The following is a 27,721-nucleotide window of genomic DNA, read 5'->3' as shown; positions in this document are numbered from 1 at the left end:
TGATAGGATAGCTTCAGGTTCCTAACATGGAGTGGGAATACTTGATTACTGGTCTTGGCTGTTTCTTCTCACTGCCCAGCTGATTAAACATGAGTTACCCGAAGCTTTAGTAATACCAAGTAAAAAGCTGCTGCATTGCTTTTCTTTTAGTTCTGAAGAGTAAGAAATGTGTTCATTTCCCTCACACCCAGATTACTCAGTCTGGGCTGGAGTCTCAGATGACTTTCTTCTTCAGCTGTGTAAGGAGAGGAAAGTAAAATATTACAAAATTATTTTTTTTTTTTAATTAGTGTATGTAAATAGTTATCTGAAACCTTTACCTATTATTAATATTTTTTTTCCTTACTCTTATTTCTTTCTCCAGGCAAAGGGAGGCGTACTAGGTCTTCATGATGGAGCAGAAGTTGTTCTTGGTCCTGATACTTCACTCGAACTTTTGGGGCCGGTTCCACCTGAGCAGCAGTTCATAAACCAGAAGATGAGGCCTGGCTCGGGGGTACTGGCTGTTAGAGTCATCCCCGATGGGCCAACGAGAGTTCTGCAGGTGAAGCTCCTTCATTAACTACAATATAGTTTCGTTATTTGCTTGGACTTGAACTGCCTTTTTCTGTATAGCATTCTATGTTCTTACAAAAAGGTAACTTCATAATTATATGAAGGGGGAGGGGAATATCATAAAAGAGAAATAATTGACACAAAACTTATCATTGCACTTTATAAAATTATTTTTTTAAAAAAATAAGGTAGGACAATATAGCTGTTATTTATAAGTAGGAAAATGATCACTGTAGTAATTTATTTGCTTATCAGATAACAGATTTTAACCAACGTAGAAATGATCGTTTATCTGGTGAAGGAGACGAACTTCCAGTTACGGAACAAGATCTACGCAAGTTTAAAAATCCAGATACAGAGCAGGAGTTAGAAGTAAGATACTACAACTAGTATCTGTCTATTTTACATATTATTTTCCTTTCTAGATTTTAGAGAGGGGTTTGGGGAGGGTTGGTTGTTAGCTTTTCCTCATGATGACCTCTTGTTACGAACTTGTAGATTTTCCTACTAAAACTCATTCTTAGAAGTTGGTTTATATGTCTTAAGACCTCTTTATTTAAAGACTAGTTGTAAATGAGCTGTTCAGCCTCTCTCTCTAGCTGAGTCTAAAAAAGTAACTTATTTGCAGAAGTATGTATTCCGTATCACAGGGTTTTTCAGTGTTGTTTTGTTAGTGGAGGGGTTTTTTCCAGTTTCAGATACTCTTTTTTCAGGTGCTTGTGAAACTGGAAGGTGGAATAGGATTGTCTTTGGTCAACAAAGTTCCTGAAGAGCTGGTATTTGCGTGCCTCACAAGAATTAATGTCCACTACACACAGCTCTCGGCAAGTCAGGTGTTAGAGCTCAGTGTGCAAGACATACAGGTATTTCCCATTTTCAAACAAATGTATTTGTTCATGGGTCTTCCGTGGTTTTTGTTGTCATTATAGGTTTGAAAAACGTTTTGAGCTGTTACTAAGATTTCAATTCCTAAATATAGAAGTTTCGATTAGCGTCAGTGTTTCCCTTTTTCATTGTTCTCTACTTAGAAATAGTTGAGACGATATATTGTATTTCATGCCTTTGATTTCTGTTAGGCAAGTTAGAATCTTTTCCGTTTTGAAAACAGGTGAGATCAAGATTTTTCTCCCTTCCTGGTTCTTGGTGCTTTGTCATTATGTAATGAAGAAGCAGCCACTGAGAGCAGGAGTCCTAATGTTGGTAGTACTGCGGTGTAATCCATAGAGTCATAGGCAACTAAGACAAATATAAACCTCTCATATTTTTTTTCCCAACTAGGTTTTGGGTTTGACTTTGCAGAGTTTTGCCTTAACCTTTGTTTTCAGTTCAGTCTTTACAATTCAGAGTTCACAAGTTTAACTGAAGACTGTAGATACTGATGTTGCTCTACTCAAAAACTCCTCTAATTTATTAGAATTCTGTTCCCAATATGTAAGGTTTCCGCGGAGGGGGAATTGTGGATACTGATGTGGATTACATGAGATAAACGGATACTTTCATGCAACGGTCAAACTTCAATGCAGGAGTAGCTTGTCTCTGCTGTTTAATATTTTTGGCAGTGTTTTTTGAAAAAAGAAAAAAAACCACAGAGAACATAGCAGTTTTGTTACAGGTTTTGGTTGTTGGTAGCTATAACCATTTTTTTTAAATGGAGGATATTTCTGAATGTTTTTTTGGTATAGTCTTAGTGGTGATCACTAACTGGGTATATCCAGTATCTCCCAGGCGCAGGGACCATGTGTTTCTGAAAGCTTTTAAGTCCTCAGTTAGAGAGGATCAATTTTGCTATTTATTGTCATCTATTCAGATTTTGTTGCCTGTCTTGTCCGCTCTGTAGGTGGACAACCAGCTTATTGGCACCACGCGGCCTTTTATGCTCTTCCTGACCCCTAAGATGAGTGAAAATGAGCCCGTGGAGACCAGTCCTGCAGTGCAAGTAAACGCAATGAAATTTCCCAGTAAAAGTGCACTGACAGATATCTACAAGGTAAACCACAACCTTTTGATTGTTCCATGCCAGTATTACTCTGTTTAAATGCCCTTTCCTGTTCCTCATTTTTACTAGTAATCTGAATTAGATAATTTGTGAAATACACTTTGTTGAATTAATACTGAATTAAACAATGCTATAGCCGGTTCCTCATGTTCATAGTGTTTAAAGCCACAGTACAGTGATGAACAGGATAATACGTTCAAAAATACAACAAATTAGGCCAGACCCCTGTTTCTTCATGTCTGTGACCTTACTTTTCAAGCTGATTATTCTCACCTCAGAACTGATAGATAGAATCGTAGTGTACTGAACCAAAATACCTATGCTGTGCTTTTCATCAGTTGGGTACAAGGTTATTACTTTTCTCTGGTAAACAATCTTGCAGCTTAAATCCTGCGTACTGTTGATTGAGTTTGCAAACTTACCCACCAACTGTGGTGTGCCTTGTGAGGGCAAAACCAAGTTGGTGTCAAGACCTATTTTCTCACTTGGAATTTTCACCCATATATTTTGATGCTATTTTGAAAAGCAGCTGATTTTGGTGTTGGGAAACAGCAAAGCATCAGATTCTGAATTGTTACTACTGCGTGATGAAGCACAATACCTTCCAAAACATTGAAACAATCACTAGTTGTAGGTAACTTTAAGTGAAGAAAACTACCGAAGACACTTTGAAGGTGGGAATCCTACTACAAATCCATTCCAGTGAAAATATTCCATTGAAGTAGAACACATTGTCCTATTTAATGGCTTACATGGATCATATTTCTCGTGTTAATACTGTAAACTGAGACTTACTTATCTTCGTAGCATCTGATGATCACCGCTCGAAAGTTCACAGTTCAAATTGAGGAGAAACTACTTCTGAAGCTGTTGAGTTTCTTTGGCTACGATCAATCTGAATCAGGTATAGTATACAAAGACCAGTTTTACAATACACAGTATTGTGATCTTTGCATTTAAAATAAGTTCAAAACACCTAACAAGTGCTTGGCTGCTTGGAAGCTTCCACTGTTGAATGGAGAGCTGGAGAGCTGATGTCTCAGTGGCCCCTATAACACTGTTCAGGTAAATTGGGCTTGTTTCAGTAGTCAGGTAACGAGCCCTGTAACGTGCTGTTGTGCAGCACACGGTGCCTGAGCTGAGCCTCTGTGGGAAGGAGTTCAGTGTTCATCTAAGTTCCTGTATCTGGATTCATCTAAATTGGAATAAAAGAAATTGTGTTATTACTTTAGCAAACCACTTTGTTTAGTAATGTTTGTTTATTTAAACCCAAGGCTAGAAATGGGATCTTTGCTCGTTTGTTCCTTGGGCAGTTCCTCTTGCTTAACTGAAGGGAAATTCTGGCTGCCTGACCTTTTAGTGGTGGCATCCATACCCCTGGCTTGGGTTGTAACAGAAGTTTTCTTCCGTTCAGTGAGGCAAGACAGAGCTCTCGAATCTTGTCATCTCAAAGTTGTTGTTCTAATCCTCCCACTGCAGGGTTTTGTCCGTACTTTGGAGACTTTCTGAAGCATCTGTATTGCAGTGGCAATTAAAAAAGTCACTTTTGTTGTCCAGTAGCGTGTGTAGGGTTATATAATAAAATAACTATAGCAGGAAAAAACTATTTTTGGCAAAATGTGGGGGAGCCTACAAATGATCCTCAAGAGCACTGTATCTTGCTAGTCCACAGTATCTTCTGAATTGTCTCTGAAAAAATACAAGTATTGCATTTCCCGGTTTCACAGAGGACAAAAAAAAAGATTTTGAGTTTTGCTCTTACGCTGTTTACTAATCTGTCCTGTGTTTTGGCTTACCCTGATGCTTTTGCTGGTGTGTTTTTTCCTTACTGTACACTCTTTGTAGTTTATCCACTGGTGCTGATGATGTCATCCAAGATTCAGACAAAAGTTATTTTGTCACTTACATTCAACGTGTTTAATTGTTCAACCTGAGTTCATAAGACTTTGTCATCGTTCATCTTTCCCCCTGCCTTCTCACACCACCAAGATGCTCTTAGAAGTAACATATGAGCCTGTTAGTGCCAACCAGATTTGGCTCACTCTGTACGTAAATTGATGTATTGAATGTCTTCCATGTAGGCATTTTGTGCAGTCTTGAGTGATCAATGAGAAGATTGTCAGCTTTGCTTATTTTGTACATTACTTTGATAGCTGAGCATGTGAGGAAGTACAGAGAAAGGAGGGAGAAGAAAACATATTGCAAGACCATGACTACACAGTAGGAAACGTTGCATAGTTATGTTCGGATCTCTTTGTTTCTGTATGCTGACAAGATAAGCTAGAAGCAAGATTAAAAGCTCAAGTAACTTAAACTACGCATTTAGATTACTTCTTTAATGTAGCTACAAACACATTCAGATCTGCCTGCATCTCTAAAACCTGAAAAAAAAATTTTGAGCCTCAAAGGTCAACTTCATGTCACAAGGCATGAGTAATTTTGCTGGCTACACTTGCAGTCACACATACTTTTTATTTGTACAGAGAAACTATTAACTCTTTATAGAATATGTATTCCTAACCCCATATTTATTTATGTATCATCTATTCTGATTCCTGTGTTTTGTCTGGATGCAGAGGTTGAAAAGTATGATGAAAACCTCCATGAAAAGGCTGTTGAACAAGGTGGAGGACAAAAGCGATACTACTTTGAAAATCTGAAAATAAGTGTGCCTCAAATAAAGTTGAGTGTCTTCACTTCCAACAAGCTGCCTTTGGATCTCCAGGTACGTTCACAGTGTGCTTCCGAGTGAAGAGATTTTGTTGTAGGAGGAAAAGGCAACAGAAGCTTTAGTTTACTACTATTAATTTCCATTTACTCTTCCATTACTTTAGTTACAAACAATAGAAGTTCCAATTACTTCTGTTATTTGATTTGCATAATTTCCACTCTCTTCTGTAACATTCGTTCTTTCTGTAGTTTCAGTCAAGCACAGCCAACTTCACCTAACAACTCACTACTTGACAAAGGATCTTAGTTACATTAATTGTAGTGTAAAGAGGCTTAAAGGGAATGACCATTGCATGGGAGGGCTGAGGTGTGAGGGTAAAGCTAAAATAAGAAGTTACTCAATTTAGGGAGCAGAAATACAGGACAACTCTGAGTGTTTTAATCCAAAAAAATGTTGTTTCATTGGCATTGGAGGGTTTGTGTGAACACTGTGCAATTTGGTTCAATATTGAAGTGAATTCAGATTGAGTATGGACCGAGACGTGTGGAAACTCTGGTCCTTTGCATGTGGGAATAAACATTCTGGCACAGTCATTCAAGTGAACCAGGGATTCCAAATTATAGCAAGAAAGAAGATAATCTCCTCCAGTGTTCCCAGCTTGTGTGTTGGGACCTTCCTGGGCATAATAGGGTGGCAACAACCAGCACTATTTCAGTTCCTCTGAGCTAATACACTGATTTCCTCCAAGATGGGGGAGTTGAAACAGGAACCAACCAACCAAACAAACCATAAAACCCGTTCCCCACCGTGAGGGAACGGAGCTGCTGCCTGTTCAACTTTTGTGTTCAGAAAACAAAATTGAGACCCTGACCAGGCTTGTTTGTGCCCTCGATACTATGGCCATTAAGATGTGCAAGCTTTTAAAGAAGTTTAGTTTTGTGGAATGAGCGTGTATCGTGGAGTCCTACCGAGATGACCCAGTATCATCAGTCTTGCATTCTTGTATTGCTTTTACCAAATCCTTGTGCAAAGGAGGAGAGTTCAGTAGCCAGCGGCGGTATTCCTTACAGTGTCTTGAATGCGTTTGCATTTTAGCTTCAACACGAAAATGCTTATCATCTGATTATCTCAAATTTAGAGAGAGAAAGCAGTGTTAGCCGTGAGTGCCTTTAAGAAACGGGTAATGTGCCATGTTCTGGTTGGTTTTCCTCCCACCTTTGGTATATGATTGCATAGGGATGTCTTGGCAGCCGCCAGCGTTGTTCCCAAGAGAAAACTTGGTGTGTACATTTTTTCCCCCTAATGATAACAGTCACTGACTGTTCTGTGTCACAGACAGAGTTCCATTCAGTTCTGTAGCACAGGAGAGTTCAGGGTAGGAGGGAGAGAATAATCACAGTGGAGTCTTTGTAGACGTTTTTCTGACTACCTCTAATGTTTCTGGCTTGGCCATTGCTGTCCGGTAATTTGGTGTAGACAGATTATTTTTATTAGGTACCAGTATTAACAAAGTTGCCTTATATAATATCTGATAGTTAAACAGGAAATTACTTCCTACCCAAGTGAATAATGAGGACTACTCTAGTTAGTCATGCATTTACTGAAAAAATAAATAGGTCCTTTCTTACTTGCAAACTTACATTAGACCTGTAATTTACCTTAATTGCCTGCAGATGGCAGAAAAACTCATATTACTCACTGCCAAGGGTGCTTTAGTGATTAATGTAAGAAGCCTGATACTGGTGGTGTATCTTTTTGCCTTCTCCAGACTTTCTGATGTTGGTGGCTGTGCAGATGCCATTGTCAGACCTGAAACAGAAGGGATCTCTTTCTTTCTTATAAGACTAGTTTTCTTGTTAATTTTTCCAAAATTATTTTGTGTGTGTGTATATATAGATGTAGAGATTGTCCACCTTAAATATGGTACTTTATGTACAGATTGTACAGCTGGACCATGGACTAATTACTGTCTTAGTTTTCTTCCTTTAAAATAATTGAAAAAGCTGGTTTAAGGAATTTCAATAGACCACATAATGTTGAGAAATGAGCCTCAGGCTTGCAGAAAATAATGTATGTTATTCCAGCTCATCCTGACACTTCGTCCATTCATAGAACTTCAGCAGGGTGGAAAATACCCAGTTTTGTCTTCACTACGTATCAAGGAAATTCATTTCGGGTTCGTTTTAATTGAACATTAGAGCAGTTAGAGCAAAGCGCTAAGCGTGGAGTCTTAAACACGTTTTGTTTTGAAATATTGGTATCAAGTGTAGGAAATGATTGCACGAAGAAGAGTGTTTAATGACTCGTTATTGAAGAAACGCAGTTCTAATAACTGATCATTGCTTACAAAGAAAAGGCTTATGGAGTGATTGCCCTCTGTATCAAAGCGTCTACACAGCAGTGGGAAACTCCTCTGGCAGCTTCAGATAATTTTGGTTTGTTACCCATTTAAAGATGAATTCATTTGGGTGCTGTGAATGAGAAGTAGAGAGAAAAATTAAAGTAGAAATATCTTTTATTTAATTAGGCATTGAAAAGCACACTGGGATTTCCTCTAATCCGATTTGAAGATGCTGTGATTAATCTGGATCCTTTCACGAGGGTCCACCCATATGAAACTCAGGAGTTTATCATTAATGACATTCTGAAACACTTCCAAGAGGTGAGTGTCACACAGATTTTACCGTGGCAGAAGCTGAACTTCTCTTGATTGATGAGTTCTCTACTGAGGGTGCAGGAGTTCCTTCTTGAATATTACATTAGTGCTATATTGCTGCTTTGCTACCCAGAGAAAGAGCATCATGTGCTCCTAAGGATACACTGCATTTTAAGATTAAACCGTTGTTGATCTTACTGGTATTTGTGTGTTCATTTCTTCAGTAAAACTGTTCATTTCCTCAGTCAAACCGTCTGGGTTTGTATATAGTTTTGTAGCAGGTGGGACTTTTTTTAATCAACCTTGTTGGTGTTATATCAAGTGTTATATCACTTCTGTAAGTGATATTTCGTTCTTCATCTTGATTCTACAGGAGCTGCTCAGTCAGGCAGCCAGGATTCTGGGTTCTGTGGATTTCCTTGGCAACCCGATGGGTCTATTGAATGATGTTTCAGAAGGTGTTACTGGACTTATAAAATACGGCAACGTTGGTGGCCTCATCAGAAATGTCACACATGGAGTATCAAACTCTGCTGCAAAGGTAATAATTACGATATTAAAGTTTGCTAAAGCAATAAGCAAAAAATAGGCAGGAAAACAAGTCAAACAGAATTATTGACGATCTGTAAATTGCTTTGTTCCTGTTTGTTTTCTAAAAATTGAGTGTAGATTTTTTTTTAAACGCTTTATATATATACACTTCAGGGATGCCAGAAACTCTGCCAAAGTCAGTGAAACCACTCAAGACCTTATTATTGATACATTTTGCATATTGAAGGCAGTAGTTAACCAGAGCGAGAGCCTAAATGTTGCTTAAGTGTGGTGTCATCACCTGTGTGAAAATGAACAAAGTTATATTTTATTTGGTGTAGAATAGAGCGAGCGCATTACAGGAATTTGGAGTATTTAAGGGTTTATTTAGTAAAACAGGAGTTCTTAACTTTCCTTTTTGGAAAGTGATTACGTTGATGTGAATGTCAATGATTATGCTATTGCTTGAGGCTGTTTTACTCTGTGCCACACAGCAACAAAGTAAGGAATTCCTAGATTGCTATGCATTTTTTCTTTAGTTTAATTCCAAAGTCTGCATGGTGAACGTTCTTTTGTTCTTCTGATGATGAGAGAATTCAATGATACCAGCGTTATCAGTGAAAATAACTCTAGTGCCTGAGAGAGGTATGGTCTGATGCATCAGCCAAAAATAGGCAGTGGTTTTGATCGTGGTCAATACCGTGCTTGATACTCAGCAAACATATGTTCACTTGGATAAAAAAAATCTCGACATATTTTTCATTACTTACATTGTGTGTCAACATGTATCGTAAATGAACTCTGTGATTGTGGGTAGAACTGGAATAATGCTTTTGCCACATAAGGATGTGTTGTTAAAATTTGTTTTTGAGAAAATTCTTTATTTCCTATTATTTGTATTTTCCTAAACTGGTAGGTTTGTACATGTATATTATCATGGTTCATCCTTTCACAACCTATTCCACTTGTAGACAAGGAAATCTTACTTTTTTCCCCATATTAATGGGAAAAGTTAATTCAGAAGATGAGAAAGGTGAAATGCGGAGTTTGCATAATTACAGATAGCTCAAGATTAACGTTACCAAACCCAGTTAAACCATAGGCATCCCCAGGCCGTCACCGAGTGCTGTATAGCTGTGAGCGTACCCAACCCAGAGAGCTGAGCCGTGAAAAATGACACACACCTTCTCTGCCGTAATTACCTGGTTCCCAGCATTAGCCTATTGTGGTCAGTTTCAAGAAATACAAACAAAATACCATATTTGTGTCTTAATCCCATACAAGGTGATGCTGTGGCTCCCAGCACTGCAAATACCGGCCTGGCCAGGGATCTGGTGGACTGGGTGAGCGTCCATAGGGCAGTGTCCGTCTGTGCACGGGTGGGTCTGTCTGTACTTTCTACTCCTGGTTCCAGTCTCCTGTGACCCGTCCTCTCCACCCAATAGAGGATGTTTCTTTAGAGCTTCCTTTCTATAAAGTGTTGTTTCCTCATTGCAGTCACATCTGCAGCAACAGTCTCATAAATCTTTCTTTAAAAGGCACGAGCCTTCCTACGTTTCCCACAAGGGCAAGGTCATTCTTTGAACTTTGGAGTCATTTGTAACCAAGGGGTCTGTGAAGGAAGATTTTCAAAGGCAAGAGGGCGGCTGGATGCTGAGGTCCTTTCAAAATTCAACAGGAGCCGAGTGCCTGCTTCCCATTTATACCTTTGAAAATCACCCCAGGTACTATTTATCTGTCTTCCCAGGTTATTTTTTTCTTTCTCCTTGGTAGATCCGAAATGTCTGTGATGCAAGTCTCTCACAGTTCCCTTTTAAAAAAATTTTTATATGGATTATATATTTATATATAATTTATATATAATTTATTCTCTCCTTTCAGAACAAGGAGAGAATTATATCCTTTAGGAAGGCTTAATAGTACCTTGTGAAACTCCTGTCCAAAGGATGGATCTTAATTCTGCTACATAAAAGATGACAGTAAAAAAGGCTCAAATAATCAGGATGAATTCTTCCCAAAATATATTGCACTGCTTTTAGGCATCTACATCTGCTAGAAAGCTAAGCCAGGAATGTCCATACGATAAAAAAATTGATGTTTCAAGTGCAACTTGTGAAGTGTTAAACTGCACATGGTACAGCGTAGAACTTTTATTCCTTTATACTTTACTATGTATATGCCTTATGAGCGTGTTGAGGATAAGGGAAGTTTTGGTAAAGAAAAAAATGTGGGGGGAAAAAAATAATTCGAATTATTCAAGAAAAACATGACTCAAACAATAGATCATTTTTATCTTGCTGTTGGTGCTCTCTGTAGGGAGAGTATTTTTAAGTATATTTTCACTGCGTAAATTTTCACCTGATTCAGCTGCGCCACGGGGACCCTCGTCTTTGCAGCTTATTCCGTGGAGCTGGTAACTAATGCAGCTGAATCTGGAGGAACATATAAACCAGGGGCTGGAAAAAATACCTGTTTGGGTTGGGTTTGGTGCTTTTAAAGTATCCTAAATAAAACTCTATCCTAGGTTTTCAGATGAGTTGGCTTTTACGGTGTGAGTAGATGGATAAACAAAGTTTAATTCTACAATCATCACTTTAGAAGTAACACTGCTTGAGTGAACTGGAAAGTATGCTCTCTGAGTTGTATCTGGTTTTGTCATTTTATTGCTTTTCTATTTTATAGTTCTGTTGATTATCCCTGTAATGGCTTTTCCATGCATTTCAGAACGCGCAGTGGGTAATGCCTTCTTTCAAGTGGAGAGCTGCAGTGTATTTAAGTTGGCACAAAACCTTAGGTTAAATAAAGTTCACTACAGACACTTTTGTAGTTTTTATCCCTTGGAGACTCCCAAGTTCTGTATTTTAAAAAGTTCTTTGATCCTAAATATAGACACCTGAGGGAATTTCATTCCCTCTGAATGGAGACTTCTATAGTTGCCATATGCGTAGAAATGTCTTACATTCTTGGCATCCACGCTTTTTTTTTTATTTCCCCCTTTAGGCATGATAGTACTAAATCCTTAATTCCTGTTTCAGAGGTGTTTCAATTAGAAATGAGTATTGAAGACCGAATTAGCATCTGAACAGAATGTTCTGTACCTTGGGCTCTCCAAAGGGACAGTGAAGCCTGGTTGTGTGTGTTACTGGCAAATGGGCGTTGTGCTGACAGAGTGAGATTCCTGGTGGTAAAGGATTAAAAAGATGAATCAGCTCATCAATACTGTATTTAACTTGTCTGATTCCTTCAACCCTTACAAGGAATTCCGTTATCTTTTATGAATTACGAGCACATAGTAATGTGGTGCAGCTAGGTTTAGTTTCTGGATATATACATACATATATAGGATGGAAATAATTGTTGTGTCCATCCCTTCCTCCTGAAAAAAAGTAATTTAACGAACTTCTTGAAAGAGCTGAATTTTCATATTGAACTTTGAAGTTTCCAGTGAGAAATTTAATTAGGCTTCTTAAGAAAAGGCAAACACCAGGCACAGTTATGTTCCCTTGTTAGGTTCTAGTGCAGGCTTCCAGAGCTCGGAGAGGCAGGAGTCCTTCGGCTCGGCAGCGGGCACCCGGGATCCCGGACTTACAGACAGAACCTGGGATCCCGGACTCTACACACATTGGAGCTGCAACAAAGAGTAGTGTGGGTGTTTGTTTTTTGGCTGAGTAGGAGGCACAAATGAACTTCTGCCCTGGGCTTTCATTCCGTGTATCTAGTTTAATTCAGTTCAGAGTGATGGCAGAGGTGTTTAAGTGATTAACAACGATATGAAAAGAGGCAGGGTGTTGGAAAGGTAAGAAGATTCTAAGACTAGTAAGGATAGGAATATTGCTCCAGGTGAGTGTTTGACCCAGAGGCATTTATAGAAAAGGAGCATGAGAGCCACACGAAGGGAAATGGGAGTTTTAATCCTCCTTGCAAGATAAATCAAAGCAGAATCTCAAGTGGTTGGCGGTGACAGAAAAATAAAGATAACTGAATGGAAAGTGAAGAGGAAGTAATAAAGGGGTTATTTAAAAACAAATCATGACCAAGTGTTTGACTTACACGAATGTTAACTTTAACAAAACTGGCAATAAATAAGGTGAGGAGCGGATACAGCAGAGAACTGAAGGCAGGTACAGTTCAAGCAGGTTCCACCCAGGAACAGACAGGAATGTTTCCAAAGCAACCAAAGCTGATGGTTCCCTTTTGTTTAAAGCTGCTTAGTTTATGTGACCAACCACTCTTACTTGATACTATTCAGAGCAACAACAAGGGGCATTCTCGCATCTTTGGAGACACTGTGCTTCAGTAGTTCTAGGAAAATTAGCTCAAAACACAGTTCAAGGAGCTGAAAAAAATAATCCTATCTCGATGACAGGGAACTTGTGACAAAAGCCTTTGTGTATGAAGCCTGAGAAAGAAGAACATGGTTTTCCTCAGGAGAGTATTAAACAAAACGGTCAACTGATGTTGTAGAAAGATCATGGTGGCATTCGGGTTCAGAGTTTCCTGGCATTTTATATTTTCATGATTTTGTTTAACTCCCTGCTCTTTTATTTAACTGTCACCATCAAAACGTGTACGGTCACTGCCGGTCTCACTCTGGATAGAAATGAGGAAGGCTGGAAAACACATCGTCTTTCTGGGCAACTTTAGAGATTTGAATTGGGATGTTACTGTGGGGAAGCTGGTGGTCATCCTTTACAAGGGTAGTGCTGAAGTGGGGGGATTTGAAGGGGGGGGATTTAGAAGCAATTGCCATAAATAGTTTTTTCTATTCCTAGAAGTCATTTATACAGTTTGGGTCAAATGTAGCTTTCCTTGTGTTTTCTTAGTGTAACCTTAAGATTTTTCTCCTCGAGTCTTCCCCAGGACTGGCTGCTGCAGCTGGCTCAGGTGACGTGTTCAGGTGGCACCGCAGATCATCTTTGCTTTCACTCGCATTCCCTTCACAGCCTGGCCGTACTGTGCAGGTTGTGCCGGGCGGTGAGGGTCTGTACGAAAATGTGCAGATTATGAGATGTAAAGTGATTGAAATTCCCCGGCAGAAGTCGTCGGTGCTGGGAGGAGCGTTACAGATGAGGCCACGTACCCTGTTTCCTAGCAGTTTTAAAAGACAGCAAGCTTTATGGCCAATTAGTGGCAATCAAAAGCCATGGAAAGTGTCGCTTTTTGTGTGCAGAACATCTGGTAGCTGTGATGAGTATCTTTGAAAGAGGTTTTGGGGTAAAGGATTGTCTTTGAGAAGTTTGAACTATTACTTTGTTCTTCCTGTTTCTCATTTGTACCCCGGGATGAACCCCGTGTGCCGGCGTCCCGGTTCAGAGTTTTCTTTGCAATTCAGGTTAAATTCAGCCTTTCTTTTACAAAGCTGCTTGTACAAAGTGCTTGTGAACCTGCTTTGACTGCCAGAGATTTTTCTGTGGAGAAGTGGGCATGGGTAAGATCAAACGATATAATGGTGATTCTGTGGTAAGAACTTTGTTTTATTTGGACTTGATGTGTTAAATGTGCACGGTCAGGATGGAACTGTGGCGGTGGCGGTAGCTCTGCATGAGCCTTTTCCAGGGGAAATCACTCAATAGAGAATGAGAATCCTGGAATGGTGCAAAAACTGCAGACCCTGAGACGCTGCGGACACAGAGCTGCGAGTGACCTTCTTACAATTAGGGGGAAAAAAAAAGGAGGTTAGAAAGCTTTAAGTTTTACACTTGCTTTGGAGCTTTATTTTGAAGGGGGTTACCAGCTGATTTCCTTGCAAAATAGAAGACAGAGTTCCTGTTGTGCTGACTCATTGGGGAATTAGGTGAAAAAAGGAGAATTTAAAACATGGTATGCAAAGCGTTGCCAAATCGCAAACTGTGAAATTAGAAATAAACATTTACCATAGAGATGAAACGAAATTTGATCTTAACCTACATCTTTTGAAGGGTTAGCATGTCATCAAAACGGGCACCTAACATCCCAAACGTCACAATTAGCATCTGAAGGAGAAAAAATGGGGTGTGGGTTTGAAATTAATGGCTTCGGTCTTGACAAAAGGCTAGCTACACCTCCCCACTCTATATACGTAGTTATATAGATGTGTAGCATAGTGTGTTAAATAGATTTAAACTTGAAATTCCTTGGCTGTGTATTGCTGAGGAGGGAAAACACTATTTTTATGCCCCCGGGGCGATGGCCAAGGTCCCTTGTGGAGCTGGAGCAATGGGTGCTCGGCCTCACCCCGCGCAGGGCTGTCACTGTCGGCACCGAGAGTGGGACAAATTAAGGTGTTTGCGTCAGGTTTCATTCAAAAATCTCGTGGAACACAGAAAACACGGGGTTTTTAAGGAGATCGGCTCCCAAGCCTGGTGGCAGGTGACGGAACCTGGCTGGGAGGAGACTGACTGCTGGGGAGCGCTGCCGGGAGGGAATGGAAATAAAAAGATGGGAAAGATGATGTTAAAAACGCAAACTTAATCTGCCACCCTCGGAATACGTCGTTGTTACGTATTAACTGGAGGAACTGGCCTAGACCTCTTCAGGCTTTCTCTCGGGTTTTCGGTATAGAGGGGGTTTTTTCAGGAGGGGGGTGTAAAAAGGGCAAACGATTCCATTCCCCGAAAACAAACAAACCGTGAGACCTTAACAGCTTTGCAAGAGTTAAACCTGGGGGAGGGGAATTATCTGTTAAGAGTATTAGTTGTTTAATAAGGCGCCGTGTCCTCCAGCTGAACCCGCCGGTGACTCTGCAGTTGGGGTCATTCCAAGTTCAGGCCGCGGCTCCGCTGCCTCCTGCCCCGGGGAGCGCGGGCTCCCTCCCGCCGCGGGCCCGGCCCCGCCCGCCGCTGTCAGGGGAGGGGACGGGAGCGAGTTAAGGCGCCTTCGCCGCGGAGGGGGCTGCGCCGCACCTCGAGAAACACGGCGTTTGTTGGGTGGGAAAAGCCCTCGCCGCCTCCCGGTTGTCAGTAATTTAGAGAGGGTCAAAGTTGATGTGTCTCTTAAAATGAGAAGCTGATTATAGCGTTTTGCTGATTTAGGATTTTCTAAATTAAGACTCTGCCGGTTCTATTCATAGTTCCGTCACACGTTTCTCTCTCTGCACTTTGGCTGGGTTATAAATGCGTTTTGGGCTCGGCCTGGACCATCCTCTCTGTTCAGGACTGTATTTAACAGGATGTATTAACGCGTGAAGGAAAGCATAAAAGTATATAGCGTTTAGATTTAACTGAATTCACAAACCTTCCTGCATAAATAGCCAAGTAATTCTTAAGAGAGTGACAGAGCCCTGCACAAGCGTTGTGTGGAACAGCTTCAGAGAGCTGGGGCTTTTAAATCTGACAAATAAAGAACCGCTGTTTTTTCAAATACTTAAAGCATTTCAACTTTTAGCCGCAGTAGAATGTAGAGTTGATGAGAAAGGGGGAAGCTGTGCTGTCTCTCTGCTTACTGAGGTCCAGTGTGTACAATTAAATACATAGTGCTCCCGTTCCACAACAATGCGTGTATTGATTAGTAAACAAACTGCTCTAAAAGTTATTTTGTGGTAAATCACAGAAATGTATTAAATATCAACCTTGAGACATTGCAATAAAAGGAAGGAAACTTAGGCTGAAGAATTTACTGGACAACTTCATCTGCCCCCCTGCACTAGTCAGTATGTGCACCCAAGAATACTGCCTGTCTTTTTTCTTTTTACACTTTCCAAAGAATTAACACCAAGGTTTCAGGATGACCAACTGCTCTAAACCTCTTTTTTTAACCGTAACAAACCCCAGCAGCACGTGTGTGTGTCTGCTTCGCCTACGACATGGACACTGCGAAGGGGTTTGCCTCCATATAGAGAAATAAATGGATAGTTTTGAACTGTTGTATTTAACTGTCAGAAGTCGGTGTAAAAATTGGCTTCCTCTAAAATACCTGTAACGAGTTGGAAAGATGTAGGAAATAAAGCTGATTTTTAGTGATACTGCTAGAGGTGAAGTAGCCACGGGGGATTAAATTTACAGATATGTATTAAACGTTTATACATAGTCCGTCGTATTTAATATTTACTGTATATGTATTTAGTAGGGTTTTACTGTTAGGTTCACAGTGTGCGCTGATTTGAGATGTTTACTCTTTTCAAGCCGTCTGTGCTGCCATGCCCGGGGCTTCTGCTGGCAGCACATCAGGAAGGAGGGAAATGTCAGGGTAGCAGAGGGGAGGAGAATGAAGCTCCAAACCCCACGTTCCTGCTTAGGGCTGTCGGGAAGAACGTGTCCCACAGAACTCACATTCGGAAATGTGACAATTGCTGTTCTTCCATTACCTGTACGGCCTTCATTTCCTGCAAGAAGCAGCTCTTCTCTTTTAGATGGACAGTTAATTGTATTTAGGGGAAGTTACTGTTGAAGCTATGGAATGACTGTTAATCACCATGGCTAGGGATTCTCCTGTTGTGGAAAATGTAAGTGTGTGAGAACTGAGATGACATAATTCACAGTTTACATTAGGGTTTCTAACTTAAATATGTTTTTAAATACTCTTTTCTACCTTGCTGAAATAGCATAATTAAATTTATGCTTTGGTCTCTCAGAGGCAGCTTTTGTTATTGGAGATAGAGGTATGAACACTATCAAGGTGTGGTGTTCAAGGTTTTTTTGAAAGGTGGTTGAATGGAATCTGACAAATAGCTCCTTTTCAAAGGAGTTCTGCAGAGCAGAGATGTGAGTAAACCCTGGGATTTCTAATGTAAAGGCAGTTCATTGTGAGGTTTGCACAGGAGTTGGAACTGACCTATATTTAATTTCATCACTTTCTCCCTTAAAATTCCATGTTGGAATGTTCTGCTTTGCTCAGTCAATAATATTTGTAAATGTACCGTTCTCTGATGCTAGAATTACAATGGAATGTTTGGACTAAAGTCATAATTGTGTATTTATCCTTTTGGGATGTCCTTAGAGAACCAGGCGGTGCCAAGAGCTTAAAAAGACTTTAAAAGATTACTTAAAACTTATTTCCATGCTGTGTGCTTCATGCATCTGGCTTAGCGGGAACATGCAGTACAAAGTCTAGAATTAGTTTTCATTTGCTTTGAATTCTTCTTGTGCCCCATAAGCCTTATTGTTTGGCACTAGCCTTGATTCACAAACACCGTATATGGGGTGTTTTTGTTTTTCTTCTGTTGCTTGAAGCCGCAAAGGATACACTGTCAGTCGTAAAAGGGTTTGTGGCAAAACTTCCTTAATTATTGGGCCTTTCAAAAGAAAAACAAAAACAAACATACACTCCCAAAAAACACCCAGAACATGAGGAGATTAGTTTCTTGTACAGATAATATTTCAGCTGCTTTTGCAGACCATGGTAGATAGTTAGTACTGATGGGTGACACCAGTAACAGAAAACAAGAAGTGATGAATCATCTGTTTGCCCGAGTCTCCGGAGGCGGCGGCTGAGGCCAGTGTGCCCCGGGTTATGGAAGGGTAGTAACATTTCAATTATCGTGAAGCGTTGAGAGCGGTTTACATGCTGTTCAAAGATAGCGCTCACAGTAGCAAAATGTCCTGGAATTTGGAGGGAAATGTGAAAATAGTTGTGTTTCACCCTCTTCAGGAGGATGGGATTATGCCAGAGCACACAGGCTCAGGTGGAGAAGTGGAGCGGGTCATGTCTGCAGCCTGCAGTACGTGTCCAGTTGGTCGCTTCACATCATACATGAACTGGTGTGGGATGAAAACCAGGGATCGAGCGTCTTTAGAATGTAGACCTGGAAGAAAATGTCCGTGTCCCTCCGTAAAGCAGAAATGCAGGAAGCGTCATCTGCTTCAGGGACACAAAGAGCCAGAGGAGAAGGAGGGTGTCTGTGAATGAAGGTTGTCTGGAGCTTTTTGCAGAGGTTCTCCTTCTTCTGTCCAGGCAGAAGGGATAAGGCAAAGGATTAAACAGTGCATGTTGATGATAATTTGAAATATTTTTAGTACCTGAAATGACAGAAGTTTTAATTAGTAGCCTGGAAGATACATGCTTTGTTTCGTTTGGAGATTATACCGAGCCGAGACTGAGGTATTGTGCTGCAATTCTGCTCCAAGGAAAAGGGGGAAAAATGGGGAGATAAAAGACCAAGTTAGTAATTTCTTTTTTTCATCCACAAGTAGACAAAGAACTTGTTACGGAAATGAGGATGGAGAAGGAGGGGGACTGGTTTTTAGAAGTCCCTTGATTAGTTTAATGTTTGTTCCACAGGCTGTTGTATTTAGTTCTGTTGGCATTTACACGGTCTTAAGTGGGCTTTGAAGTTATCAGGTCACACGTTATTAACAAAAGCTAAGGAAGACAAGGGTGGATCGCACTTTTGTTGTCACCTTTGTTTATCTGGAGAGTATTTTCTGTGTGACCGGGTTAACAGCTCCGTGAGCCATCAGCACCGCTCCTCCAGGAGCCCTGGGATCTGAATCCCGGTATCTAATGCTGCACTTCTCGAAGGAGGCATCTAAAAGCAAGACATTCTGGGGAAAAAGGCGGCTGCTTTTGTGCCTTAACTTGTTCAAGTCTCCCTTCAAAGTTTAAGCTGGACTTAAACTGCTTAAATTTGCGATGCTTCCTCAGGTTTCTGATCCTGAAATAACTCACCACTGCCGAGTAACTTCTTAATACAGTGATTATAATCTACACAGACTGGGCACAAGGTGTGTGGGGGTTTGTGGGTGGGTGGGCCTTTTCATGTTAGAAATCTTTATTTTTCCTTTTTAGTTAGGTAGGTGCGATCCTGTTTGCTGAAATAGGCTTCAGCAGCCATTTCAGGGAAAGTATTTCTGAGGTGCACAGAAAAGGATGGTTAAAAATGTTGGATACCCAGCAGTTACATCGCTCCCGTGGTATTACCTGGGTACTGCGAGTGCTGACGTGGGTCTTGTTCGGTTCCTGAGTCCGGATAACGGGACACTACCCTCAGAATCCTTACTACAAATACGAGCCTAAAGGTCCCAGCAGAAGATGGTGAGTGGCTTACTGGCCAAGCAGAGCTCAGCGGGACTTGCCGAGGCCTGTGAAACGTCTCCCCTGGTTTATCTTCGCTGGCATTTTGCCTCTAATTGGCAAACTTGATCACGTTACGTTCTGTCCCTCGGAGCAGGGCAAGTGCTGCCACGGTCCCCAGCTGGAGGCTGCTCCCATGGGGCCCGTTCACGGCGCTCACTGGGGTAACCCGCTGGTTCAGGTACAAATGGTGCAGCTGGCAACGGGGTTTGGCTTCAGGCTTTGTTAAATGAGGCCGGAAAACAAACAGTAGCCGGGGAGGGTGAGGGGGGGTGTGTGTGTGTCAAAAAGTAATTCAACATGAAGTTCATGTTCAGTAATTCACGTGTGTTGAGTTTAGATTTTGTCACCTGAATCAGAGCAAAATGGAAACATTTCATGGTACATTTGGTGTATGAGAATCCTTAAATTGTTCTGTTTACAGCTGTAATTCAGTGTTATTTTCTAAATAGCAAAATGCCCCCATTAACTTTGTTTTTACAGTTCATGGAGACGATGACTTTTAAACCGTGTGCATGTGATTTTTTTCCTCCTTACTAAGAGACTAATTTACTATCACATTAAAATTCTATCTGTACACTAAACCTGAATTGTTATTGACTGGTTCACAGAGGAAGATTCTGCTTCACAGAGGAAGGCAAATCTGAGGGAAGACCGGCGCGTGTTTCCCGGCAGGGCTGGTGTAGTGGAGGGGCCAATTCCGACTGGGGGCGGGGGAACCAAAGCTGTGAGGGAGAGTTTACCGATTTTGATCAATATTAGTAAGTTGGTTTCTTCCTGCTGGCTGGTTGGTCGATCCCGCACTAATGTAACTTTCAAAATGTGTTCCTGAAAAATCATTTTCAGGCCTTGACAGATTCCTTAATGAGGTTTGAATTGTCAAGGCCTATTGAGCCTTTTAATTTTTATAGCAACTACTCTAATCCTCTTAAAGCAAAGCATTTGTCCAGAAAAAAAGCCCAACCTTAAACAGGGTTAATAGACAGCTTCAGGATGGTTTGTATTTCTAGGCTAATTTAGAAAAAGAAAAAAAAAATCTACATTAAGTTCACCCAGAGGTCAGGAGTAATTCAGTCAGTGATCACTATGCTCTGTTTAGTGTCCCTGTGATCAAGTCACAAGAAGGGTCATGGGATTTAATTTTCATTCATGTTGTTGAAGTCCACTTGTTCAGATAATTGGAGCCACTGGAGTAGTTTGTCTGTGGATGGCAAGAAGTATCTAAAATTAGTAAAAGATCTAAATTAGTATCTAAAATCTTTTTCTTCTAAAAAAGAAATGCAGCCTTGGAAAAAATGACAGAAAAAGGAAGGGAACATGGTCATTGCATCACTGTTTGTCTGTTTCTTTTTTCATCTTTAGTGTATTAGAATCCAAATTTCACACCAGGTTTTAGTTGTCTCCTGGTGCAACACCTTAATCACAGGGGTTTTTAACGTAACTAATACGGATGCAAAGGAGAGAGCAGATGCACCAAAGCGGAGCTGAGCAGTGGACGGGGCAGTGTCCGTACCCAGTTCATACCCAGTGAGGTACTGGTCGTGGAGGAGCTGTGATCAGGTGTTACTAAAAAGAATTTAATTAACTCTTGCAGATGTTTTAGTTTCATGTCAGGCGTATTTGCCTTGAAGCTTTTCACGTACCTTTGCAGAAGAAAAGCTTTGTATCTAAATAACATTTTGTGAGGTTTTGCAAGGCTCCAGCCGGGTCGCTGGCACTTCTTTTTGTACGTCCTTCACAGACTTCATTTGTTGTGGCCTGAACCCTGCGGCGGGGTTTGACTGTTCCCTCGGGTGCAGCGGTGGAAAGCTCGGGGTAATGTGCTTCAGAGCTTTCTTCATGGCACAAAAGCTGGAGCTACTGCGCACGTGGAACAAATTGAGTTGTATAAATCTGTATTTCACAACTAGGATCTAGGAATTTTCCTCAGTACATCTCCATAGTAGAAACACCTTTTGTTCTTTTAATAACAGAAAAGGTTGGTCTCTTGCAGTTCGCTGGGACCTTGTCAGATGGTTTGGGGAAGACGATGGATAACAGACATCAAACGGAACGCGAATACATTCGCTATCACGCTGCAACCAGCGGAGAGCATCTTGTAGCTGGAATCCACGGACTTGCACATGGTAACCCTTTGCTGTCATTTTAACTCATTTCTCTCTTAAAAGAGATGATCAGGTTGAAAAGAACAGTTGGTATTAGTATTAGTATTTGCAGCCAGGGAAGCGGAGCTGCTGTACACTTTATATTTGAAAGTGAATGCTGGTGGGGGGGCAGGGGGGAGGGATTGTTTGCTTTGGAAGTTGACAGAAACTACATTTAAGAATCAGGTCTTTTCACATGTAACTGTAAGTAAAACCTTTTTTTCAAATTAAAATGAAATTGCAAAGAAAGTTCATTCAAAACTTCAGTTTCTTTGTTGGGTCATAAAATACCCACGCAGACAGACTTTTTGAGGGCCAGACGTTAAAATAAAAATGAGGATGGTGGGACTGTAGCTTGCTTATGTTTGCTTTCAGTTCCAGAAACCTGAGTTTCGTCAGAATCAGGACATCAGTTTAAAGTAACATTTCATCAGTTGGGTTATTTTGTGGTTTTGCCTGGTTGTTGGTTGTTTTTTTTTCAGTCTACTAAGAGCTAGAGAAATGAATTTGTGTAAGGCAGTGGACTAGTCTTAATTTGGCCAGAATCTCACATCAATTTAGCTCATGATTTATCTGTTCAAGAAAGTTAAATCAATACAAGCCAAGTTTAAATCAAATATTTATATTTTGCATCATCTTGACTCAGTTTGTTTAAATGTCAGTCTTTCAGTGCAACTGTTGCAGCCTGTGCAAAGACAATCTGGCTTTTACCAAACTGGCAATTTTTTCCACGCTGGGCAAAGGGCTTTCTGCTGGGCTTTTGTCAGAAAGAGACGCTGCAGGTATTTAAATGGATGGTGAGCGGTTTCTCTCACACCAGTGTGCTCTAAAGTCTGATTTCTTCAGTGTTAAGACTCCCAGCAATGGAAACGTGCAGAGAAACATCTTCCGGCAGCGTCACAGTTAAAATCACACAACGCCATTTTAAAATGACTGACTTTTTCCAGTGGAGAAATGCACTTTTCTGTCTCAAATTATATAAGCTTTTGTGGTAATAGAATTTTGTCACACTGTAAGTAACCGCTTCACCTCAGAAATGGATGAGGACTCTTTGTGTAAATACAGCTGGGAAATAAACCAGTACAGAAATATTTAGAAATACACATATTGAATAATGAATTAAATCTTTTTCCGTAGGATATTACTGTCTGTGCCTGTATATACTACATATGGGAAGTATGAAGTTATTAGCTAACTAAACAGTTGTGAAACAGTTTTTGTACTGCATTAAATGCCCCGTCCGTTTCTGTCAGGCTTGGCAGTAAATTGCTTAGGCATCAGCTGTGACAAGGCTCTGTCATTTTTTAAGGCAGTGCTTCTGCCCTACTTTGCTGTTCTTGTCTTTTAAGGCATCATTGGAGGACTGACGAGTGTCATAACTTCAACGGTGGAAGGTGTGAAAACTGAAGGAGGTGTCAGCGGTTTCATATCGGGCCTTGGGAAGGGGCTGGTGGGCACCGTGACCAAACCTGTGGCGGGAGCTCTGGATTTCGCATCGGAAACGGCACAGGCAGTGAGGGACACTGCGACTCTGAGTGGCCCCAGGTCAGTAAGCGGTTTGTATTTCCCATCAATAATACTGGAAAAACGCATATTAATACCTTATGCAATTGCTGATCTGATTATCTTTCCCTACCCAAAGAAACAATAATTTAATCACATTTACTACGAGCTATTATTAGTGATGTAGCTCATTTAATTCAATTTGCTTTTTCTTTAATAGATGGCATTTGTTGATCCTATAACAAGAGTGAAATTTGCATGGAAAGTCTGCAATATAAAATAGGAATCATTAAGCTACAGTATTAGATTAAAGCAGAATTTTGAAAGGGCTGTATGTAATGGGATTGGATTTCCATCATGGAATCCTTATGCAGAGTTGAAATGGAGAAGCTCTCCCTGCTCTACCTCCAGCTCCCATTTAGCTGTGTAGGAAATGGTTCTTCAAAGGTTTGAAGAGTTCTGGTATCAATGTAGTGTTGTTATCTTCTAATTTTCATTTTGAACAATAGTTCTCACTTACAGAAGGTGTGGATATAAGCCCGCACACCCACATGCTTGTCTGTTTCCCCACAGATCTGTGCGTGTACATCACCACAGATGCTTTGCTTGGCTTCATCTTGTCAGTCACTACCCTAACGTGCTGCCTACAAAATAACGACGATTGTTTAAAGTAAATGAATGTTCATTAGCACCGATTATGAATGTGGAAGAGGGAAAGGGCTAAGTTCTAAAAAGGCTGCTCTGAGAGAAGATTCTTTTTACTCTTTGTGGCCGAGAGTTCATAAGGTAGTGCTATGCCAAGAAGTCCTGGTGTGTGCGTACGCGAGATCCTGTGTGCTGAAGAAGTGAAAGAAAATCCTAAGTAAATTTCTTGGCAGAAAACTTAGAGAAAAATGTTTGCAAAATGTTGGGTTTTCTGGTTGTTTTGTTCTTCCCATTTGGCTTTTCCATTTCCTGTGTTTTATTATGCCACGCTTGGAGTCCTGAAGTGCCTACCATCAGTGGTTCAGTAGAGAACAATACACTTGATGAAGTGTGAGTGAGGCGCAGGGAACTTTGAAGAGTGAACGTAGGTGTACTTTGTTGTGAAAATGGAAGTGTTTACGTGTATGTCTGAAGTATTTGGTACTTGGCTTGATTTGTGAAAACAGGCCGGGGATTACAGTTTGCATGCATAAAATTACATGAGAAATCTTAAGTGCATCCCTGAGAAAACACATCTACCGCTTTGCTTATATGGGTCTTAATTTTGTGTCTGTACATATTGATTGATTTATTTAAAGGCGGGGAGAAACACACCTGGCTGTACCACGGGTTGAGCTGTGTTTTTATTATTGTTTGTTTCAAGATACATATTTAAAGTTCACACTTTGCCATACTTGTATGAGGTCCAGCCTGTGCACAGTAGCGATGATGTTATCAGCGGTTGACAAAGCAGACAGCAACTGGGAAGGGGAGGGCCCCCAACCAGCCTTATCTCTACCTTGTGTTTGCCTGTGGGACGTATTTCCCTTTAACTTGTTAACTGTCAATTAAGAGATGAGGTTAAGACAGATGAGCTGAACCACATTTTTGCTTCCACTAGATTCTGAAATACTGTTGTCACAGAGGAGCACTGTGCAGTGATTTTAGTGTTTACACACACTCTGCAAAAAGCTTCTAACCCAGCAACCTTCTACAAGGAAAAAAAAAAAAACCACAAACCCCCAAACAAAAAGAAAAACCTTTCTCACTCACTACACTCCTCCAGTCTACAAAATCTGATCAGAACTTATTTTAAACAAAAAACGTGCTTAAGAACATGTAGATAATGTAGAAGGGGGAAAAAAACCCCACAAAACCACCCCACCAGCTATCAGCAACCCTGCACTCAGGTTTTGTTTCATAAGGGTTGGGTTTTTATGTGCTTATATAATGAAGCAACCAAATTGTTCTTTCGGGTGTATAAAAAAAAGAAACAACAAAGGATTTGTACATTTTTCAGACTGTTGTGTACCAATATCCCCCTGCCGCATTTGTTAACTGTTCAAATATGTGTGGTTTGGAATGAAAATAGAAGAGTGTTCCAAAGCCAAGGAGCTGGCTCCAGTTGGACACCGGGTTTAAGCGTGCTGGGCCGTGTGGGCTCTTCCAGGCTCAGTGCACAAACACAGCTCACCCCGACCAGCGTGAGTTTATGGCAGTAACTGATCTGAAGTGCAATTCTGAACAACTGAAGAATGTGAGGTAATAACGTGGTAAGAGCCACGTTGACCTTATCTTGAGACTGACGGCGTGCGTGCAAGGTTCCGGTACTGGTGCACAGTTGAGTCAACCAGTTAATTACAGTTGCATTTAAATAGCATGATACATAACCAAAAATTATAGGCCCCTTGCAATTCTCCAATTACATGGTTGAATTTTAAAAAAGCCATGAATTTAATCTGCTTGACTTTACCCATTGGATCAGTTCTGAGTGAGATGAAGAATTTTAATCGAGGTTGTAGGGTTTCCTAAAAGGCGTGTTCAAATTCCATTGAGTGGGAACACTGAGGACGAGTCCACAGCTTGTGTCACTGATCAGGCTGCGGGGACAGATCTCTCTTTTGGCTTCAGATGCACTGGTTTGTACTGGGACTCGTGGAGCGAGCACAAACCCTGTGTTTGGAACAGGGAGCCAAACTAATAGGGCTGAGATGCAGACGAGGGTTTATAGCTTATGGTAGTAGTTTAAAAGGTGATGTCTTTATAAGTACAAGAAAATATTTTTTTTAATCTGACTTTAGGCTGGGCTTTTTCAAGGCTAATCTTAAAACTTATTATGTAATCATATAATTTATTATTTATGTTTGTTATTTATGAATAAAGCTGCCTTAATACTTTTAAATTTGAATACAGGAGAAAACATAAAATAGTTGTTGACAATGCAGCATGCATCTCATTTATAAACAGTTAATGCCTGTGTCTTTATACCTTTTTTTGAGCGGGTTTTATGTGTTCCAAGTACTCTAGTGTCACATACAAGAGTTCTGATTATTTCCATATTTGTCATATACTGCCAAAAGTCTTAAAGACCAGTTCAGAACAGGAAAGCTGTTATGTCTCTAGATATGCTTGGAAAGCTCTCTCCGAGAAACGTGTTTCAAGTCCTAGTGCAGCACAAGTAAAGAACATTTATATTTAGATGTGTCTCTAACTTAACAAGTAGTGCAGGAAACTGCCGTTACGGCTTTCTCTCAGGCTTCTGCCAGGTCAGTGCGAGCGCAAGATTATTCTTGAACTGTTGTTGCAAGAGTTTGTGTTCTTTCCTGATAGTCACAATGTGAAACTTAGAAGTAAGGAGATAACTTCATGACCTACCCAATTCTAATGAATTCTATCGGGGAACTCGGCTGTATTAGTTAAGAATAGTTTGAGGTTGGCAAGCCATTAATGGTCACAGAAAAGGCTTGTGTCAATATTTGATTCTTTTAAATGTACTTCACCTGGAAAGAAGCAGCATGTGCTCCGTGTTCTTTTGTTCACCGCTGTCATGCTCTCGGAAATGTGCAGTGAGGTTGCACAGTTTGAGACAAATGTCAACAGCAGGTGATGATTGTTTTTTCCTGTGTGCATCCGTCTCTGTTAGCTACAGTTTCAACTGTGAGGTCAAAAGCAGGAGACTTGAGAGCATGAGTACCAGTGACACTGAGAAGTAGAAGAAAACATGTACCTAATTGTATGGAACACCAACTCTGCCAATAGACTGCTAAGAGGATATTCTCAAGGTTCTCAAGTTTTAAAGATAAATATTGCTTGAACCCCTGTATGTGTCCCAGATTCCACCCTGACCTTGGACTTGATCTAGATCTGACATCAAGAGTCTTTGTAGTAATGTCAGTCATGTGTGGGCCACCACTGGTGAGCGAGACGTCATTCTCCTGGTAAGCCCCTCCGAAGATTTTCCTAGAAGCCAGAGAGACAATATATTTATCAGCTCGTGTGTTGTGGAAACCTGGAAATGCTGTATTTCCAGGCAGTTTAGCTGATTTATCAGTCTAATCTGTAAATGACCTGGGCAGTATGATTTCCTTCATATCCTCTTTCCTCTTTTTTTCCCAGTGGGATAACAGGTCTTTATAATGAACTGTTTTCTCAATTGATCTGTTTTCCAAGTTTTTCCATTTTACTCCCGTGTCACCCTGTTAAATGGCTGTAGACATTGGCTTTTCCTCAGCGTTAGCCCTACCTCCCATCTTCAGCCACTGCTGAACTGGATTTTATGGGTTTACATTCTTCTGTCATTACTCTATCCAGATTCTTCCATTGCTGTTGTTGAGTTCCTTTGAAATCCCCCCAGTCTGTAAGTTCCCATCACTGCTGTGTGAAAAGGGACCGTCATATCCCCGGCCTGTGACAAGCTGTGCTCTGCAAGTCATCCAAAATTGTCTTGGCTGGTTTTACTGCCCTATCACATTGCAAATTGATATCCAGTTTTGTGCTTGCTATTTTCCCCCAAGAGGGCTTGTTTTTTATGTTTTGTTTTATTTTACTGCTTTGCAAATATCTCCTCGTCATTTAAATATTTGTCTTCTGGATTATTTTTCCCCAGATGAACCAGGTTGCAATTTTGTAGGTTGAATCCCATTTCATTTCCTGCCATATTTCTGACCTCTTCAGGTTCTTTAGTACTTCACTGTCCTCACTGGAGTTTTAAACGC

The 27,721-nt window shown here is 40.7% G+C and overlaps 1 protein-coding gene across 3 annotated transcripts in view; it reads left to right on the top strand.

The window, feature by feature from the left end:
* The window catches only part of VPS13D (vacuolar protein sorting 13 homolog D), a 99,508-nt gene that overhangs the window by 53,451 nt on the left and 18,336 nt on the right, over window positions 1-27,721 (top strand). For all 3 annotated transcript variants that reach the window (XM_074161607.1, XM_074161606.1, XM_074161605.1), the window contains 10 exons: window positions 365-544; window positions 811-927; window positions 1,269-1,418; window positions 2,393-2,542; window positions 3,359-3,455; window positions 5,128-5,276; window positions 7,750-7,884; window positions 8,252-8,419; window positions 21,389-21,521; window positions 22,889-23,084. In XM_074161607.1, the coding sequence (XP_074017708.1) occupies window positions 365-544; window positions 811-927; window positions 1,269-1,418; window positions 2,393-2,542; window positions 3,359-3,455; window positions 5,128-5,276; window positions 7,750-7,884; window positions 8,252-8,419; window positions 21,389-21,521; window positions 22,889-23,084 (1,475 nt within the window). The remainder of the gene's footprint in view (window positions 1-364; window positions 545-810; window positions 928-1,268; window positions 1,419-2,392; window positions 2,543-3,358; window positions 3,456-5,127; window positions 5,277-7,749; window positions 7,885-8,251; window positions 8,420-21,388; window positions 21,522-22,888; window positions 23,085-27,721) is intronic.

This window comes from Numenius arquata, chromosome 20 (genome assembly GCF_964106895.1).
Source record: "Numenius arquata chromosome 20, bNumArq3.hap1.1, whole genome shotgun sequence".
NCBI lineage: Eukaryota > Metazoa > Chordata > Aves > Charadriiformes > Scolopacidae > Numenius > Numenius arquata.
Note: the sequence above shows the minus strand (reverse complement) of the source record. Positions and strands in the feature narration are given on the sequence as shown.